At 43.5% G+C, this 19,001-nt stretch overlaps 1 protein-coding gene and 1 non-coding gene across 4 annotated transcripts in view; one reads left to right on the top strand and one right to left on the bottom strand.

The window, feature by feature from the left end:
* Positions 1-2,449: 2,449 nt before the first annotated feature.
* TMEM39A (transmembrane protein 39A) overlaps positions 2,450-19,001 on the bottom strand; it is a 37,619-nt gene continuing 21,067 nt past the window's right edge. For 2 of the 3 annotated variants that reach the window (XM_075542476.1, XM_075542477.1), the window contains exons 5-9: positions 14,135-14,289; positions 9,154-9,502; positions 8,196-8,383; positions 5,986-6,106; positions 2,450-2,735 (exon numbers count right to left, since the gene is read on the bottom strand). In XM_075542476.1, the coding sequence (XP_075398591.1) occupies positions 2,502-2,735; positions 5,986-6,106; positions 8,196-8,383; positions 9,154-9,502; positions 14,135-14,289 (1,047 nt within the window). In that variant the 3' untranslated portion in view covers positions 2,450-2,501. Of the gene's footprint in view, positions 2,736-5,953; positions 6,107-8,195; positions 8,384-9,153; positions 9,503-14,134; positions 14,290-19,001 lie in introns of all 3 variants that reach the window. The other variant, XM_075542478.1, reaches the window with a different exon arrangement.
* On the top strand, positions 10,569-10,695 carry LOC142441650 (small nucleolar RNA SNORA40). The gene has a single exon (XR_012783010.1). It is a non-coding gene; the product is annotated as a small nucleolar RNA SNORA40 (small nucleolar RNA).

The raw sequence follows: 19,001 nt of genomic DNA, 5'->3' as shown, positions 1-19,001 counted from the left end.
AAGCAGACTTTCCTACCATTTGAAATGTGTCCTTGTTTTAGGTTGTGGCTCCTTGCTGCTTGCCTCTACCTGCCTTTTATAAGGTCTGGTAGCGTTTCACTTGTGCTGTTGATGTGGGGAGTGGGGTCCTGGATTTGCTCATCCTGGAAGCCCTGCGCCTTACTGTTTTTTGCTATACCAGCCTCTGCACCTTCCTTCAGTTTCCGAACATGTAAACATGTAAAAGGCCCTCCTTTAATGAATATGCATTCCACAATCACGAAGCGAACATGGCAGCCCTTCCCTTCTGTGATCCATAGTATATAATCAACCAGAGAGATGCTGTCTCTGCCAGCTGAATATGGCCACCACAAAGAGCACCTGAAGTAGCAAAAGGCACAAGTTCAACTGAAGGCTTAGACCCACAATGCTACATCTCAAGGGTAGGATACTTCATGTCATTAAAAAAAAAATCCCTTAGTCACGCATTTGTCCAGTCGGTCTGGCACCTAGTCCTGCTGTGTTACTTCCTGTCGGAGAGACCCCAAACCAGCCAGGCCAGGAGAAACTCGGATCTCAGGTCAGCTCTCAATGGTCTCCTCTCCATCGGGGCTGTTTTCCAATGCGTGGGCTAACCTCAGGCCATTTTGATGAGCCATCCCCATGCCCAGGCCATCTGCTTTGCACCGAGTTGTCAAGATGCATGTTCACCTAAGTAAGCCTACTTCCAGGAGTCTAAAATAGTGAGATGCACATTTCCCCTTCCCAGGCCCAGGACCACACTTAGGTCCAACAAACCACACAAGGTCCAACAAACCCAATTACACTGATTTTCTTGCTGGGGGTTTTTCTTTTAGTTTCTATAGCATGGAATTCTCCCCAAACCTATTTACATGGTTTAGTTTCGCTTCATTTGGCTTTGGCTCAAAAACCATCTGATTCCTTCCAGCAGCTCAATTTCTAGACTTTCTACTTCCTTGTCCCGAGCTTTCTCTCCTTACTCTACTTAATATGTTTTTTATCTTCTGCAACTCTTGCTCCCCAGAGTCTAAGCTCTATGCAGGTAGGTACCTTCGCATTTCTTTCTCACTGTTCTAGTGCTGGTGTTCAATTCAATTCCTGCTTAAGAGTTGAGTAAGCTTGAGGCTGTTTCGCATCAAAGCATTTAGGAAGCAGTGGTTAATTGGAATGTAAAAGGTTGGAGAGCTACACACATACAATGTGTGTCGTCCTGACAACGAATGCGATCATCATTACGGAAAACCTATCAGGAACTCCTCTGTCAGATTGTCTTCTGAGCCAGCAGTTTATGAACTACACGACTGGTCTTTTACTCCCAAGGACATTCTGTTTCCCAAAATATAGCTCATGTTTTCAAAACCAAATTTAGCCAAGTAAACACATGAGATTTTATCTGAAGCTTTTTAGGTAAATGCTCAGCAGCTTAGATGGCCAGTGGCAGCACTAATGGACCAACTATATTCCTGCCCAAGAACAATGACTTCAAAGGGTCATGCTCCCAAACATAAATGTGAAATCTCTCTCTCTCTCTCTCTCACACCACACACACAGTAGATATAGGTCAAATTCTCTGAGGACAAGGGGGTAGAAGATTCTTATATTCTGCTTCTCCTCCTACCTCCAAAACATAATGCCGCTGGCATGTGGGCAGTTTCTAGACTGAGGCTCTGATCACTTAGCTGAAGATTCACCCATTCTTCCAGCTACTTGGTGCATCGGCCCTGCCCATACACTCTAGCTCCCCTGGCATTCACACTCACGTCCCACCGACGCAGGTTCAACCATCTCACTCATGACACTCTCTGAAGATTGTCTCGAAAAGTATTATTTCAAATGGCCAACTGTATAAGAAAAGTTTTGAACGAAAGAAAATATAACAGAAATGGGAAAGGGACAGCAATATCCTGAGATTCACGACAGCAGCTTAATTAAAAGTGTACTTAAATATCATAGGCTATGAGACTAATGGAGTCCTTTATCTCAGAAATGCTTCTGCTCAGTAGGTAACAGTAGGGAGAGCCCCACCCGGCACTTGAATCTGCTCTTTTCGTGAGTAATTCTAACACTGCTGCTAGCCAGCAGAAGCGAACTAGAATAGGCTGCAGGCAGCTCTCGCGGTGTGCCTTTCTGCCCCCTTCAGACCAGCTAAGCACTAAATCTAGAGGACTGGAGGGAGATCAGAGACACCAAAGGCCCCGGGTCAAACCACACCTCAGATGTATCCATAAAAGAATGAGTTGTTCTGGAGCCAGACAAACAAACCAGTCTCTTTACTGGATCGGCACACCTCTCATCTGGGTAATCATTCCAATAGACTAACACATGAAAGATCACATCACCTTGTTTATGGATACATTTAATATCCCTTCCCCTTCCCCCTTTCAAAACATAATAGTATACAAAATATAAAATATCTTAAATATTTATAAAAATTGCAAGAAAAAAAATAGAACGTACGAAAATATTTTTATCTGAGTTCTCCCTCATTGTTGAGAGGCAGCTTAATTTGCCTTGAGTTCATAACTGTTGAGTGGGTAGGAATACGCCCTGCCTAACACGATTCTGTCCCGGAGGAGCTTAAATAAAACATAGTAGTTGCAGAACAGAATCAGAGCCATGGAGAGAGTGTGGTTCCACTTCTCCGACCGCAGCAAGGAGTAGAGCTGGTAGAAGACGACGCTGCCCTCAATCAGGATCAGCAGGTTTAACAGCCTTAACGGACGATGAAAGAGGAACTGCAAGGAAACCAAAGAGCAAAATGTTAGTTCACAGGATAAAACCTGCAGGCTTTGAAAATAGTTATTTCTCAAAAAGTAATTATATACATATTCAAGTTTCTATATCCAATGACATACAAGGTGGCTTCAAAAAGTTTGTGGGAAACTTTCACTATCTCTTCATTCAGGTTTTCCACAAGCGTCTACAAGTTCCTTTGCATAATCTGCACATTCAATATCACGGAGGCTCTTTCTTCCTGTGAAAAGCAAACCTTTCCCCCTTTCACCCAGCGAACAGCCCCACACTTATTTCAACACCTGAAACACAGACGGGCGGGCGGCATGCCTAAAAGAACACGGCCTAGAAAGGTTTTATCTTCTAACCGAGAAAACAACAGTGCCTTACAGTTTCTCAGTCAGGGGTCCAATGAAAGACTAGGCAGAATATATTTTGCCCGTTACAGGTTAGGAAGCAAAAACTGAAGAAATTACATAGGTGCCTCGATGAAGGTAACTCAAAAAGCACTGCTACAAAATCATAGAAACTGTTACTGCACAACTGCCAACGGGTGAAACCACCGCTTCTCAAATCTAGCTCCCTGTTTCGGGAGGGAATGCATCTATCCATCCCTCTAGTGCTCCCCTGAGGAATTCTGCATTTTCAAAAATACACAGCAACACAGCAGTTTGAGTAGCCTCAATGAACCCAAGTCATGTTCCTTTTAAAGGTCTGGAGTTCGGGGAACAAAAAAAAAAAACCTAAAGGGGCAAGATCAGTGCTGCAGGGTGAATGGAGGAGAGCATCCTGCAATGAAATTCTCCCTTGCTACCGTCAGAGCATGAGCAGGGGCATCGTCGTGATCGACAAACATTCCGGTACAGGTAAGAACTGGAAACACAGGGGATCCAGGACAGATAAGCCCCGCAGGACCAATAATGAGAATAGCAAAACCAGCGGACTAAGAGGAACGTGGGGTAGGAAGAGGGAACCGATCACAAGGAGCTACATATAACCCCCTCCCTGAGGGATGGACAACAGAGAAGAGGGTGAAGGGAGACGTCGGACAGTGCAAGACATGACAAAATAATAATTTATAAATTATCAAGGGGTTCACACTGAGGAGTCGATATTAAGGGTTCAAGTAGAAGGCAAATGTTTTGAGAATGATGATGGCAACAAATGTACAACTGTGCTTGACACATGGATGTCTGTATGGATTGTGATAAGAGTTGTACGAGCCCCCAAAGCAAATGATGTAAAAAAGAAAAAAGACAGATCCTCAGCCCAACTTCCTTGACTCTTCTCACCAATAGTTTTCAATTTTTAGAAACCTTCTTCCTAAAAAGCTTTCAGTGTCTAGGTTACCAGAGTTCTTCAGGAAGAAGAAAAGGTTTGACTTGGGTTTTATTTCATGGTATCATATAAGGAGCTACTGGGAGGAGCACTGGCCTGCTAGTGGAAAGGTCAATGGTTCGAACCCACCAGCTGCTCCACTAGAAAAAGATGAGGTTGTCTGCTTCTGTCAAGATTTGCAGTTTCAGAGACTCTATGGAATGGTTATACTCTGGCTTGCAGGGTCCTAAGAGTCTGAATCAATTCAATGACAGTGGGGTCTGGGGTCTCCAGTAAGGTCGATTATAAAGTAAGACCTGAACTTAGGTTCTACAAGAGTACAAGAAGACAATTTCAGATTCTGAAAAATAAACCTATAGCTACGGTAGAGAGGGAAAGGTGAAGACAGGCTCTAAATCCTAACAGCATAGTTAATGGGTACATTTTACTGGGTGCTCTGAAACTGTAGTGTGGCCAAGAATCATCTCCAAATTTGCCTCTGGTGCAGGTTCCAGGACCCTCCAGCTGGTGTGCAAAGGGCGGGCTCAGTGACATCCACGCGAGTGGCACAGTGACAACACTGTGACCCCACACGGGCCCCATGCCACCAGCAGTAAGTTTCCTTGTCTGATCCTTCCTCTAAGGGATCCACCTGATGCATCCGCTATCCAAAGTTACCAAGGGAAGTACTTATTGTGTAAGAAATACAACAACAAAATAATTGTGTGGCTATCATAGGTTTCAAGGTACCAACAAGGGCCAACAGAAATCACTAATGGCCGATGGGTTTCAACTGGCTGAACTTAATAGTTGACTTAGAAGTCATATGCTTGCTTATGTAACTGTGACCAAAGTCCACTCCTCTATCTTAGGGCAATTCCATAGGAGCCTAGAAGGAGATGGATGCTACAGTTTCTTCCTTCAAGGACCTTCAACTTCCACCCTCCCCTGCTATGGTAGCAACAAGGAGAATGGCCAGATCAAGTTCCCTCGTAGCTAGGGAACAGGTCCCTTAGTAGCAAATCCCTGTGGAGCCAGAAGCCCGCGACTTCTCAGAACTCACCGGAAGAGCATTTTAAATACACTGGAATGGAGGGATGGGTAGTAGAACGGAAAGAGGTGACAGGGAAGAAGAAAAAGGGCTCCGCGCCTAAGCAGAAGACGCACAGCTCTTTTGTAGACCGTGATCTCTGCTCCTGGGCCCTGCACTGAATGTGGGCGACTGGACGAGGGACAGTCCGCTCTGAGCACTCCTCCCCACCCCACTGGTCACTGTCCCTTGTCCGTCAATACTCCTAGAGCCAGGATTTCTGGAAATCTAGCAGATCAAGTGAAACAGAATCTAACATACAAATTTAAGAGGCAGGGTTTACTAGGCATCTCCTACTATTCCCTTTTAACTTTGGGAAATTTCTCCTTTTAACCCAAGAAAACGTAAAATTAAGCCACAGAAGGGGAAGTCCAGGTACTTTGAGGACAGAATACATCTGACAAGTATTTTTAAAATAAAGCTACCATATCACTGTTTTAAATATTGCTTAGGGAACACAAATATAAATTGTCAAGATACCACTAAAGTTATAAATAATTCCCTATTTGTTTCAAGAAATACTGCATTCAGCAAATTCCAGTGCAACCAGAGGAGCCAGCCAGCTTTGAGGCTGGATCACTGGCGTGTGACCTTCCCGTTGCCTTTCTGGAGTCATTTCTAAAGCACAGGGGCTGCTGTTCCCGGGGTAGTAACGATTCCCGCGTGCTCATCTTCTATTATGCACACTGCACTAGGCTAGGTGCTCACGCAGAGTTCTGAATTTTTGCAATACCCGTTTTATCGATGAGAAAACCGAGGCCTACAATAGTTGTGAACATACTGCAGGATGGCTGCCTAACACTTACCCCTTACCTCATGTTTGAAAATAAGTAAGCGGTACTTGCATAAAAGCGGGCATGGGACACGTCTGAAGGCACGGCCACGTTGTAAGGCCCCGTGGCGCGATATAAACAGCGGCTGTGTCGCACCAGCACCCCTTGAGGCCATATTGTATTTTCTGACCAACTAAGGAAGAAAAAAAAGCAACGTCAGGATATTGGCAGTTTTAGAGCAAATAGTGTCTGGCAAGATCAGCTAAATATCTACGGAGGAGAGTAAGTATTCAAGGCTTTATCTGCCTGAATTGTGAAAACACAGTAGCTCCTGAGACAAACTGGAAGAAGACAGAAAGGACTTGTTATTTTACGGTTATTATTATGTAGTAGAGAGAGGTTACACAGTGATAGAGAGTTAACCCCATGTCAGAGGACTTACTGAATAGGCTTAGGAGAATGAGCAGAAATAAACACAAAAGCAAGGCACCTATGAGGCAGGAACTGGAGTGTTAAGGACACAGCCTGCCGCCTTACTCCCGAGGGAGCAGAGTGGACGGGTGCAAAGAAAGCCGAGGGCAGCTTCAGGGCCAGGAGAAATCAGCACACTGTCGAACGAGCCCGACACTTACCGCACGCGCCACCTCACTGACAGGCACAGAAAGTCAGTTTTCATTGTAAAGACATGGCACGCAGCTTATCTAAGTGAGGCGCGACACTGTCGGAGCTCTGTGGAGCGGCAGTTGAAAGGGCATGGCTGCCAATCGAAAAGGTCGGCGGTTCGCACCCCCCAGCAGCTCCGAGGGAGAAACCGTGTGACAGCGTGCCTCCAGAGAGCTACATTGTGGAAATCCCAGGGACAGTTCTACCCTTTCCTACAGGTGCTGAGTTGAAATCGACTTGACAGTAGCGGGTTGGGTTTTTTGAACACAGACACAAAAGGCACGACACCGACTTTTCTTTTTCTTCCGCTTGGTGTATTTTAGGCTTCTTTAGGGAAAAGAAGTTACGGGAAGAAGCAGCTTTATTCTTTTCCGCATCAAAGTAACAGAATCAGGACAGGGATCTTCAGGTTAAGTCTGTTTTTGTTTTTTTTAATCTACGTTAACTCGCCTCTTCCCGATTTGGAGAAGTTAGTTTCCTAAGGTAAGAACTGGGACAGCATTTTAGATGTTAAAAAATAAATACAATTCTACCACTCTAAAGCTTTCCCAGTTCAGAAAATCTTCCACCAGCCTTGCTCACACTTACCAGCATGAACGTGAAGATACACCTCAGGGCCACGTGCCACCAGTAGCCTGAAGATGTACGGTACTAGGACTGTGGATTGTATTTTCAATTTTTAGTGAAATCTGTTCTTTGCCCACAGTCGGGTTTCTTTTCAGCCTGGCCCAATCTCTTTCAGTTCCTGGGCTTGAAGGCCTGTGCTAATCTGTATCAGATGAGGGGAAGAGGGGAAGGGGAGGTCACCTCCATCTGTCCCACTTCATTAGGAAAGAACTGCTCGGTGATGGAATTTGTGAAATGTTCAAATTATAAAAAGGAGGAGGACGGAGATGGCCCTGGTCTGAGAGAAAGGGGTGACGGAGGGGTCAGCGAGAGAAGACACAAACGGTTCTCAAGTTCAATGGTTGGGATAACGGGGGCCATGCAGAGGAATGGCTGATGAGGGGCACAAGAGGAGGAACCCTGAGAACAACCCACAGTCTGGAACGATTTGCACTGAACTAAGGGGAAGGCAGGGAAACATTCAGTAGATGGATTAGCAAGACAAGACAGAAAGAAAGCAAACGGAAGAAGCACAGGCAAGGGAAGGCACTAGAACAAACCTGCATTGATTAGCAAGACAAGGTAAACCCAGCAAATTCCAGCCACCCACGAGTGAAATAATGAGCTAGCAGCTATTAATCTATCGCCATGAAAATGAGAAGATGAATTTTAAAGTCCTTAGCATGAACTAAAAATATAATCACCAGCCTCTGAATTTGCGCAGTTAGGAGCGAAAGAAACTTCCCAGATTAGCATTTGGGAGACAAATGACACACACTCTAGAGCGCGCAGGCGGTTGAAAGGTAGGCGAGACCTAAGGTACGGTTGGCGATGGTGGTGGGAATGAGTTAATGCCCCTTGTGTTCAGTTTAGAGCGACGGCAAGCATCCATGTGGATGGTGGGTGAAAATTGAATGTTCAAGGCCAGGGACAGGAATGATATACAAAGCAAATAAACATGATCAGCAGCACGTAGACAAGTGTCCCGTGGCTTTACCCGCAAGCCTACTCACATGTGCTGGGGAGCATTGCTGTAGGACCCATGTTCCAGCTTCTGCCACTTGCCCAGGTGAGCAGCTGATTTATGGAGCAAATCACAGTATTTGGAGGGCAGCAGCTGTGTAGTGAGCATGACAAAAGCATTGATCCACACCATAATGAGGTGCTCACAAGACCAGCGCATGTCATAGTACTGGGTACTCTGGAAGAGATGAGAAGAGAGAGAAGTGATGTGTGCGCGGACGAGGCGAGATGGTGAGGCTGGGCGCGTGTAGACATATGCCACACCGAGTCACACATGCACTGGTGGTCCTGCTGTCCGTGCAGAAAGCTCGAGAGCAGCGTTCTCCAAAATCCTCCAACCTGACTTTATGGAGGTATGCGTTAGGACTGGGAGGGAGGGAATTGTATGTTCAGTGCTTCCTCCTAGAAGAAGGGAAGGCTCTGTGGGGATGGCCACTCCAGCTGCAGAAGCGCTTCTCAGTGAGTGAAGGAAGGACACTAACTTGTCCCAAAAGACTTGGGGACCAAGTGCTATCCAGAACCATTTTTCTTTTCTACTGAAGTAAACTGAAGTTCAGATAAAGGTTAGAGTACATTCAAGGAAACTCCTGAGAGCCATGCTAAGATCAACCACAATAGGCTGGATTCTATTGAGACCTTGGTCTTCTTAAGGTACTACATCATAGGCACACTTTTTTACTCTCCCCGGGTATGAACAGGTAACTCAGAAAAGAATAAAAAATTAAAAAAACCAAAGAAAGAGGAGCCCATCACGGGTGCATCACATATATGGAAATACCTATCCGCCAAGCAGGAGCGGTATTAGTGCATTATTCCAGATGCAGCCGAACTCCACCATCCAGGCTGCCAAAGGGGAGACAGAGAAAAGGGGGATTAAATAAGAAATACCCGGTTTATGGAATTCATACACAAATCCTGGACCTAGAGAAAGGCAAGTAACCACCGTACCTTCACAAAACACAGGGGGAGAAACGCGACGTAGTAGGCACTGAAGAGGGAGTTGAAGAGCACTTCCTTGATCCTGTGGTTGAAATCGGCTTTCAGGCATTCTACTTCATTCCGAATGAGGTCAGGAGAGAGCGGGCAGCTGTGCGTGGGGATGGGTGTGGCATTGTTGAACTGCTCCTTCAGGGACTCCAACAACACGGAGAGGAAGTCTTTGGATTTGGCCAAGCCACCCACAGACGAGGCACTGTCTTCCACAGCCTGGTGCTGAACCACATAGTTATAGTCTGTGAGAAGAAGATGAGCTCTACTGTCCTGGTGGAAGCAGCAGAGAGGAACATAAACACCAAACCTGGGGAACAAGGTGAATATGAAAATGAGACCACAGGTGCTGCATACGACCAAGTCCCATAACCACGTCAACAGAGCAGGCGAGATGCACCAGAAAGACAAATGATGGAGGCCCTGGCTGACAGGCAACTTGGGAAGCTCCCAATTTCTCTTCACAAAAGCCAAGCGCATTCAATGAAGAACAGGAAATGACAAAATATAAATCACTTAGATAAGTATTTTTATAATTCTTATAATTGGGTCCATCTTCTAAAGTGTAAAAACAGTAAACTTTAAAATGTATATCTATTTGGCTTCATACAGTATAAACTCTATCCAGTTTTAGTTACACAGATATGCATATATATGTGACAGGACTTCAAAAGTTTTGGGGAAATTCCAGTTTCATTCCTTTTTCCACAAACTTTTGGAAGCCCCCCAGTACATGCATACATGCATTTTATGTCACTGAATATTTTTCTGTAATATTTTTTTAAATAGCAGAATATTCTCATACAGACTTATCGCATTTTAACCATCTTTCCCTTCTAAGATGATGATTCTCAAGCTCACGGCCATTGAGTCGATTCTGAATCATCACCAATCCGATAGGACAGAGAAGAACTGCCCCTGTAGGTTTCTGTTGCCATCATCATTTTCAAAACATTTTTTTTTTCTACTTGGTATCAGCTGATTTCCTCCTCCTCCCTCCCTCCCTCCCTCATGAACCCTTGATAATTTATCTATATATTTTTTTCCCTCATCTTACACCGACCGCTGTCTCCCTTCACCCACTTTTCTGTTGTCCATCCCCTGGGAGGGGGTTATGTGTAGATCATTGTGATCGGTTCCCCTTGTCTTTCCCTACCTTCTCCTTACTCTCCTGGTATCACTACTCTCATTATTGGTCACGAGGGGTGAAACTTTAACTCTTTATGGGAGCAGATAGCCTCACCTTTCTCCTGTGGAGCAGCTGGTGGGTTCGAACCACTGACCTTGTGCTTAGCAGCACAATGCATACTAGGGCTCCTTTTGATAGAGGACTGGGATGTTTCCTATTTTTCACGATTATAAAAGGCAATGTGACCTGCACTTGTGTTTGTGTTTGTTTAATTAGTGTACAAACACTCAAAGACAGGTGCAAGAATAAATCCTCTTTTGCAACCCAAAACTCATTGTGCAGTATGAGTTTTGATACAGATAAGAAGGGACATGTCAAAAAAAAAAAGGCAATGTGATAAACATTTCCAAACTACACATATCTCTGTACATGCTTGTTAATTTTTGCATGACTTGCCCCTCACTTCCTGTGGGGAAGGGTTCTCTTCTTCCCCATTCACCTACCCCACTTCTTAGTGAAAAGTGAGTGCTATAGTTTATTGTGCCAGCCTGGCCGATAAACACAAGTAGGATTAACTTAAGGGCAGAGGCATAAATGGCTAGGTGAGCCTCACCTTGGTTATTCTGTGCCTCAGTTTAAAGGGGTACACTACCTGTAGGATGCCTAGCCTGTGGACTGTGTCGCTGTAAGTTGAGGTCCCTTTAAACCCACATGATTGGAACGTTCTTCTCTGGAACTGGGGACTGACAGTTGATGACAGTTGGGGACCTGCCTTGCTGTTTGCTGCCTGAGTATATATAGACCAGCTCTCTCTACAGAAGGGGACTGGCACCTGGCAGCTCTCAAAACTTGAAGGACTGCTAGAGTCTCACTGCTTTATAATTTAACTGTTAATTTCTTGTATTATCTATCTGTATATTATTTAACGATTTATTTCTTGAATTATATATCTTTATAAATATATTTATATATAATTACTAGCAATCTGGTTTGTCTCTCTAGAGAACCCTGTCCAATACAGCAGGCTTATCTCCTCACTACCTGTCCACTCTCCTTCTATGGGCATGCCATGTCACCCTTTCCTATTTATTTTTCACCACGTTTTTGTTTTGTGCTTTTGGTTGGTTTTTAGCTTTTGGGTTTTTATCTATTTCTTCACACTACAATTTAAGCTCCAAGAGGCAGCTTTTAGTCTGTTTTAATAACTGCTGTATCGTTGGTGATAAGAACAGTGGTGAGAACATACTAAGCACTCAGTTAAGTATTTATGTATTAGTTTTAAAAAATTAGAAAAACCAGAATAAATACATTTCCAGTAGAATTGTTTATTTAAAGAACCATTTATAAGACTTCTGGCAGCTGCTCATTGCTATCCCAATCTTTGGTGCCTTAAAATTTTTCCCATGTAATCATTAAGGAACTTCCACATTGTTGCTTTAAAAAATTGTCTAAACTCACTGCCACGGAGTCAATTCTGACTCACAGCGGCTCTATAGGGCAAGGGTGGAACTTCACTTGTCGGTTTATGAGACTACGTACCTGTTTATGGGGATAGGATGAAATGCAAAAATGTTCCACTGACATACATCCAGATAGAAAAACTAGTTTTTTAGAGAGATGAGTTTGTTGGTCAAAGGATGGTTAGCAGTATCTTAAATATGTTCTTCAAAGGTTATTTAGAGAATTGGATAGAATGGAGTATGGATAGAAGTTTTAGGCGGAAGCACTTGAACGTGTACAACTGTGACAGCCAGAGAAGATGACAGGCAGTTCAATATCGCTAAACCACAAACAGAATGCACAGGACTGGAAGTTTGAGGTTGGAGAAGGTACCGTTGCAATGGTGGCCCAGATTGTATATGCTCTGCCTTGTACGCTTATTCTTTGCTATATAACTAACGACAGCGTTCTCATGATATGACCTCCATGGGCCTGTCCCACTCCCCTCCCACCCCTGGTGTAACTGCGCTCAACCATGTGTGACTTGTTTTGGCCAATTAGGATGCCAGCAGACATGTTGTAATCAGAAGTTTAAGGTAGACTTTCACACTGGAGCCGATTTACGTGTTACTCTGTCCTTTTCATGTGAGCATGGGAGACTAGAATATGAGAATATGGAGCAGAGCTGAGTTGGCCCCACTGCCTAAACTGAGAGTCAAGTCGATGCTCAATTTGTGACCAACTGCAGCTCAGATCAGCCTCCTGACCTCCAATTGATCCTAGACACATATGCGGTAAATACAAATGAGGGTACGCCAAAATGCATTGCTACCAGGGTTCAGACATACACAGGTTTATTCCAAAAAGACCCCCAAACTTGCTTGCACATGTCGCTGTCATCAGTGAGTGCTTATAAAGTTCTCTCAGCAAACCCGACTGAAGTCTCTTCAGGGTGTTTTTAAAACAAAAACAAAGGTCTAATGAAAACAGTGGCTTCCAAGGGGCCCTGCTGGGGCATCTGCTTCTGGACAGTCCACAAGGACAACCTGAACGGACGCTCTTGAAGGACAGGGATAATCATAGGGGATTGTTAGGAAGACATCTTAAGAAGATTCGACTGCATTTGGTGAGAAAAAGGCCAGGAAAGTTGCACGGAGAATTATTTCCCAGCCCAATGCCCCTGCTCATTCTTTGAGGGCAGCCCAGGCTGTCCTGTGAGAGTTTCACTGGCAAACCTTTGCCCATCCACCTGACCCCACCTCTTCAGGCTCCTTTTGTTCCCATAACTGAAGAACATTTAAAAGCAGCATGGCGCGAGCCCCTCAAGAAGGCCGAACCTGCTGGCCTAATGTGGTATAAACTCAAGAGAGCCGAATTCTTTGGGGGAAGGACTAGAGATGGAGACCCTGTCTTCAGACATGGCTAGATCTAGATAGAGGGTTATGTTGAGGACAAAAGGGCTCACATTTGGGTATTTTTATTTAATATCTTTAATATTTTATTCTTTTTGATATCTTGTTTTGGTAGTTTTATTTCTATGAGTTTATAGCAGTCCTTTGTGACGTACCCTTGTATTCCTGGGGTTTGCTACTATGGCTCTGTGGTTGTGTACCACATCACTTTGTTGTGACAGGGTAGAATGAGAGAGACTACAAAGGCAGCATTAAAGGCATCAGGAAAGGAAGGCTTTGTAAGGCAAAAAAAAAGATGCATTAGAGAATTTTAAAGATGAACTGCTCACATGAAAATGATTAGCTTATGTCATTTTTTCTTTTTATTTTATGATTACATTTTTATTCGGAAAATTATTCTAGTTAAGATGGAAAATGGAGTGAGGATAACAAGAATGGATTACCAGGAGAGTTGGATTCCACTCCATGGCAACTGGGGAGGATCAGAGAGCAGAAGACACACATTCTAAATGTATTTAGGAGATACAATGGCCAGACTTGGTATCAATGTGCCCCAAACTACACTAAATGAATGGTATTTAGCCAGAAGAAAAAGCCAGCATTCAATTTGGCAAACAGAACTAATTAAAATGTTCTTCATTGGAGGAAGGTCACATATTCCACTTTTCTTGAGACAGTCCTAGGTTATGTCGACTCTCACAATCTTCGATCGAGTTACCATTAACGGGATCTAAAGTGTTCAAGAATAAAAAATGCATTACATGGTCACCCTGTTCCCCGATTCTCCAATTTTCTGAACTTTTGGTTTATATCCAAAGAGTTTCTTTTCCCCCTTCTTTTACACCACATGTTGGCATGTCCTAAATACTTAATTAAGACTTATTCACATATAGATCTTATGAAACAGATTAATATTTTCTCTTGACAGTAAAACGATAAAAAGTGGGTAAGAAGTACTCACGGGTAGCCAAGGAACAGGAGATTGAGGACTGAATGGCTTCGGAAGAGATTGACGAGGGTCCAACAAAGTACCCATCCACACAGAGTGAGTAGCACCAAGCGAGCTGATATCAGAACCATGTAGTGAACCATAGATGCTGCACCCACCTTAGTGGCCTACAAGTTTGGAAGCATCAAAAGAAACATTTTATAAGCAATTGTACTCAAAAGCGGTGTGACTCAAGTCAGTACAATGGAAGCTTCACTGTGTCAAAGAAAGCAAACAGGAAGGCACCCCATCCTACCTCATCTGCCTCACTGAAGATCAAGACATCGCCAGGTACAGTTCGTTGCTCCCAGTTTGTACACAGAGCTAAGTTAAGATTTGCCTATTTTCTCACCCCAAGGAGCCTAAAGTATGGTCTCAGAGCCTTTCAGAACCACCGGAGCTGCTTAATGAATATGCAAATCCATATTTCCCTCTTCATACACCCTACTGTCGCAAGTTGATTCTGACTCACAGGGACCCTTATAGGACAGAGCACAGTCGCTGTTTAGGGCTTCTGGGGCTGTAAATCTTTACAGAAGCGGACGGCTTTGCCTCTTGGCCACGGAGTGCGGGTTGGTGGTAACTCAACACCTAACGCACTGTACCGAGAGAGCGCCTTTTCATATACTACATTCACTGCCATCAAGCCCAGGATCATTTAGGACACCATAGATGTGCTCCACAAGCTCTCCAAGACTAAGACTATCCATCGCCACGGGAGCAGACAGCCTCATCTTTCTCCCACAGAGTGCTGGCAGGTGCGATGCAGCCCAATCCCTAATCCCACTGTTCCAGAGGGCTCCTTTTCTCATAAATTAGGAATCAAAACGTCAGATTCAAGACTCTATAGTTTAACACCCATAAGGCAAAAAGATGGAGCCCAAAGACTCGCTGATTCACCTGTCGTAGTCCCCACGAACTTCCAATGCCTTCAATAGCTGCAACAGTGTTTCTTTTTGTTTCTTTCCTGTGTGTCCTTAATTTTTTTGGGGTGCCATTTTTCAAAACTCAATCCTTAATTTAAAAAATTACTGACAGTTCAGAAACTAATTAGATCTTCTCTAGATGATCTCTATGCAAATAGTACTTTTTACGAACATGGAAATAATACATAACTACTTCCAATTCTTGTTATTGCAGATATTTAAGTCACATAGTAACAAAACACACCTGACTAAACATGCCATTTTCTTTCCAAATGAACTAGTAAGGAGATAATAAGCAAATGTAGAGGAAAATAGAGGATTCCTATAACCTCTGGAACAGCAGTGTCAGAATCCGAAAAGAAGGGAAAATGGATGAGTGAAGTTCACACAGAACCCTGACCGTCATGTTCAGCATCAGTCTCACCTTTCCCCTCAGTGTTGGCTACTTTCAGATGTTATGTTTTTAATGCCCAAACGGATAGTAGCTGTATTACTACTGATGGTAATGAAAACTGTCAGATAACAGGGTAGTTGACAAGTGAAGAATAGGTGTATGTGAAATATATAGTATATATGCATACAGCATATGGCTATTGAAACATGCAAAGAAGCAGCAGAAGTAATGCCATAATGACAAACTGCTTAAGTATTTCAACTGTGTCGAAGGCCAAAGCTGTTCTCAACCACAGCAGGGCAAAGTGTTTCACATTACTCTTCATGCCAATGTAGGTCATGGGCCAAAAATTTAAGGAAAGTATTTAAGTTAGTATTCCACTGGCTCCAGCCTCAAAAGTTCAAGGTTAGAAGTAAAAAAAATTTTTAAAAGCTGTTTTGGCTCAATTTCTCCAGAGGAGCAGAACTTGAGATTTCCTCATGCACGTACCTCATTCCAAACCCCAGCTCCTAAAACACTGCGTTAGATATAAGCAACAGGACACCAAGCCTGGAGCACGGTGGCAACTCAGACAAACAGGTTCCCTGTCTTTAGTTAGCTGCCCAACCAGGAGAGTAAAAAATTAAACTTTAAACGAACACAAATTAATCTTTACTACTGTAGAGAAAGCTACTGGAAAACAGTAGGTTGCTGTCTGGAGCTCTCAAATAACCAGCAACCCTAACTGAGGGAAGGCTTTCCAAGGCAGTGATGGTGAAACTGAGCCTAAAGGAAAAGATACAGCTCCCCAGGTTAAGGATCAGAAAAACGCCCATGAGGCCACATTGAACGTTCAGGACAGACAACTACATTCAGATCATGTCCCAAATCTATCACAAGAAATAAGATCTTTAAATGTATCCATGAGAATTAGAAATATATAAATAGTAAAAAGACAGTGAGTAATATTTAATTTTCTGCTTTGTACTTCAGTATTAAAAACTTTTTTTTCCAATAAAATGGAGTTGGACAGAAAAATTGTTTTTAAATGAGAGCTAGCTGCTCAGGTGGGTGGGAGCAGAGTTGGATTGTTTGGGTCCTGTGGAAGAAGGACAGAAGGAGACTGGCGTGGAGGTGAGTAGATTCATTGAGACAGAGAGGGATTCCTCTTTGAATGGTATTTAGCTTTCTGAATTAATTACCTCCAGCCTCTCCATAAAAAAGATTGGTCTTTCTCAGGTACAGATTCTTTCTGTGATATAAGCAAAAAAAAAAAAAAAAGGCAAACATTTCAATGGCAGGAAAGAACAGAAGAATGGAGGATTTACTTTGGATCTCACCCATCTAATTTAGATTATTTTAGGAAGAGAAACACTACACAGCTTATGTTTAATTTTGGAGTCAATAATATACCGGTATTCACCTGGCCCCAAACACCAAACGTGTAACATTGTTTGTAGTGAAAAAGTTCTCTCTTGCTCCCCCTGTATCCTAGCCATTATTAACCTGCATACTCTAAAGAAAAATTAATATATAAACTCAACTCAGACTCACTGAAAAGTCATTTCTGACGCATACTAGCCCTCAACAGTAGAGTACAACTCTCCTCTGTGGGTTTCAGAGACTGCAACTCTTTACAGAGTAGAAAGTCTCACCTTTCTCCTGAAGAATGGCTGGTGGCTTCGAACTGTTCACCTTGAGGTTAGCAGTCCAACGTATAACCACTACACTACTCCTAATTCATATGTAAAAGTTGCATTGTACCCTTCCCACTTGCCTTATTTTAAAAACTGTACTTCTGATCTTGGGGGTAAATACATAGATACTACTTTCATCTTTTTAATGATTACATGCTATTCTGTTATGTATATATAAATGGGATAACCGTATATACTCGCGTATAAGCCCACCCAAATATCAGCTGAGGCCCCTAATTTTACCACAAAAAAACTGCATTGAAAATGTGCTGGAAAAAAAAAAAGAAAATGTGCTGGAAAGGGGAGAGCGGGGAGGGAGGGGAGGGAAAAAAGGAAACCGAGCTGATTCCAGAAACCCAAGTAGAAGGTGAATTTTGAGAATGACGAGGGCAACGAATGTATAAGGGTGCTTTGCTCGATTGATGTATGTATGGATTGTAATAAGAGTTGTATGAGCCCCAATAAAAAGATTTATTAATGAAAAGAAAAAATGAAAAAAAAGAAAAAAGAAAATGTGCTGGAACGCTGAGGTAAGCTTTAAAAAAAATGCAAAAGGGACATAGGGCAAAAGCTACTGTATACAAACATTCCTGGGGTGAGGCCCAGGTAAAGTACAACAGGGACTGGACCAAATCCAGGGATACATATGGTAGCCAACTAAAAAGGAGGGGGGGAGAAACTAAAAAAAAAAAAGGGTAGCGGGGAAACAGGGACCAGACTTCAACCGGTGCTCCAAGATGTGAATGCAACATACCGGCATGGCGAGGTCTGAGGGGCCGGACACAACCCCAACTACATGGACAGCTGCCTTTCCCCCGAGAACAATTTACTTCAGAGGACAGCACTGAAGCTACAGCTCAGGGAGAGGGACAGGTCTTATCAGAGCACACAGGAGCAAATGTAGGGGGAAGAGAGTGGATTGCATCCTGGCTCGGCTCAGCTCACCAAGCCTTGAGGACAATATCCCTGCTCAGAGCAGCCAGTGCACAGAGAGGATATGGCCGTCCCCACTACGAGACACGACGTCCCTCACTGAACCATATAGCCCTACAGGGGAAAACACTGGAGACACAGTGTGGGAATTGCACCCAACATGACCCCACCAAACTGAGGCAAAACACTAAGGGTGTGGAACAGAACAGCAAGGGAAGCAGAGCAAGGAAGTCCCGAGTGAATACCAAAAATAGACTTTGGGGCCAGGGCATGGCACCCCATCAGATTCTATGGGAAAACACTCCTAAAGGTCAACAAAAAGACCTTGAACTATTTACAGGCCTTTCGTTTTTCTTTTTGGAGGGGTCATGTTTTTTTTGTTGTTGTCATGTTTTGCTCTATCTTGCTTTTTGTGCATGATATTATCTCTGAAGTTCTATCTAGATAAGTGGGATATACAATTTGGAGGAGAAAACAATGGGACTGACGCTTCCGGGGGCACATGGAAAGGGATAGGTGAGGGAAATGAAGCGGGTGTTAACAAGCCCAGGGACAAAGGAACAATAAGTGATCTAAAAATCAATGGCAAGGAATGGTGTAGGAGGCCTGGTAGGGTTTGATCAAGGGCAATGTAACAGACAGGAATCACTGAAACCCAAATGAAGGCTGAACATGATAGTGGGACAAGAGGAAAGGAAAAGGAAACAGAACGAAGAACTAGGAGGAAAGGACAGTTATAGAGGTCTAAATACAGGCATGTACATCTGTAAGTTTATTTATATATGATGATGGGGAAATAGATCTATATTTATAGGTTAAGTATAAAGGTAGCAGATTTACACTGGGCCTTCTACTTAAGTACTCCTTCAATGCAAGAACACTTTGTTCTATTAGCCTGGCATTCCATGATA

Source organism: Tenrec ecaudatus, chromosome 2 (genome assembly GCF_050624435.1).
Source record: "Tenrec ecaudatus isolate mTenEca1 chromosome 2, mTenEca1.hap1, whole genome shotgun sequence".
Classification (NCBI taxonomy): domain Eukaryota; kingdom Metazoa; phylum Chordata; class Mammalia; order Afrosoricida; family Tenrecidae; genus Tenrec; species Tenrec ecaudatus.
Note: the sequence above shows the minus strand (reverse complement) of the source record. Positions and strands in the feature narration are given on the sequence as shown.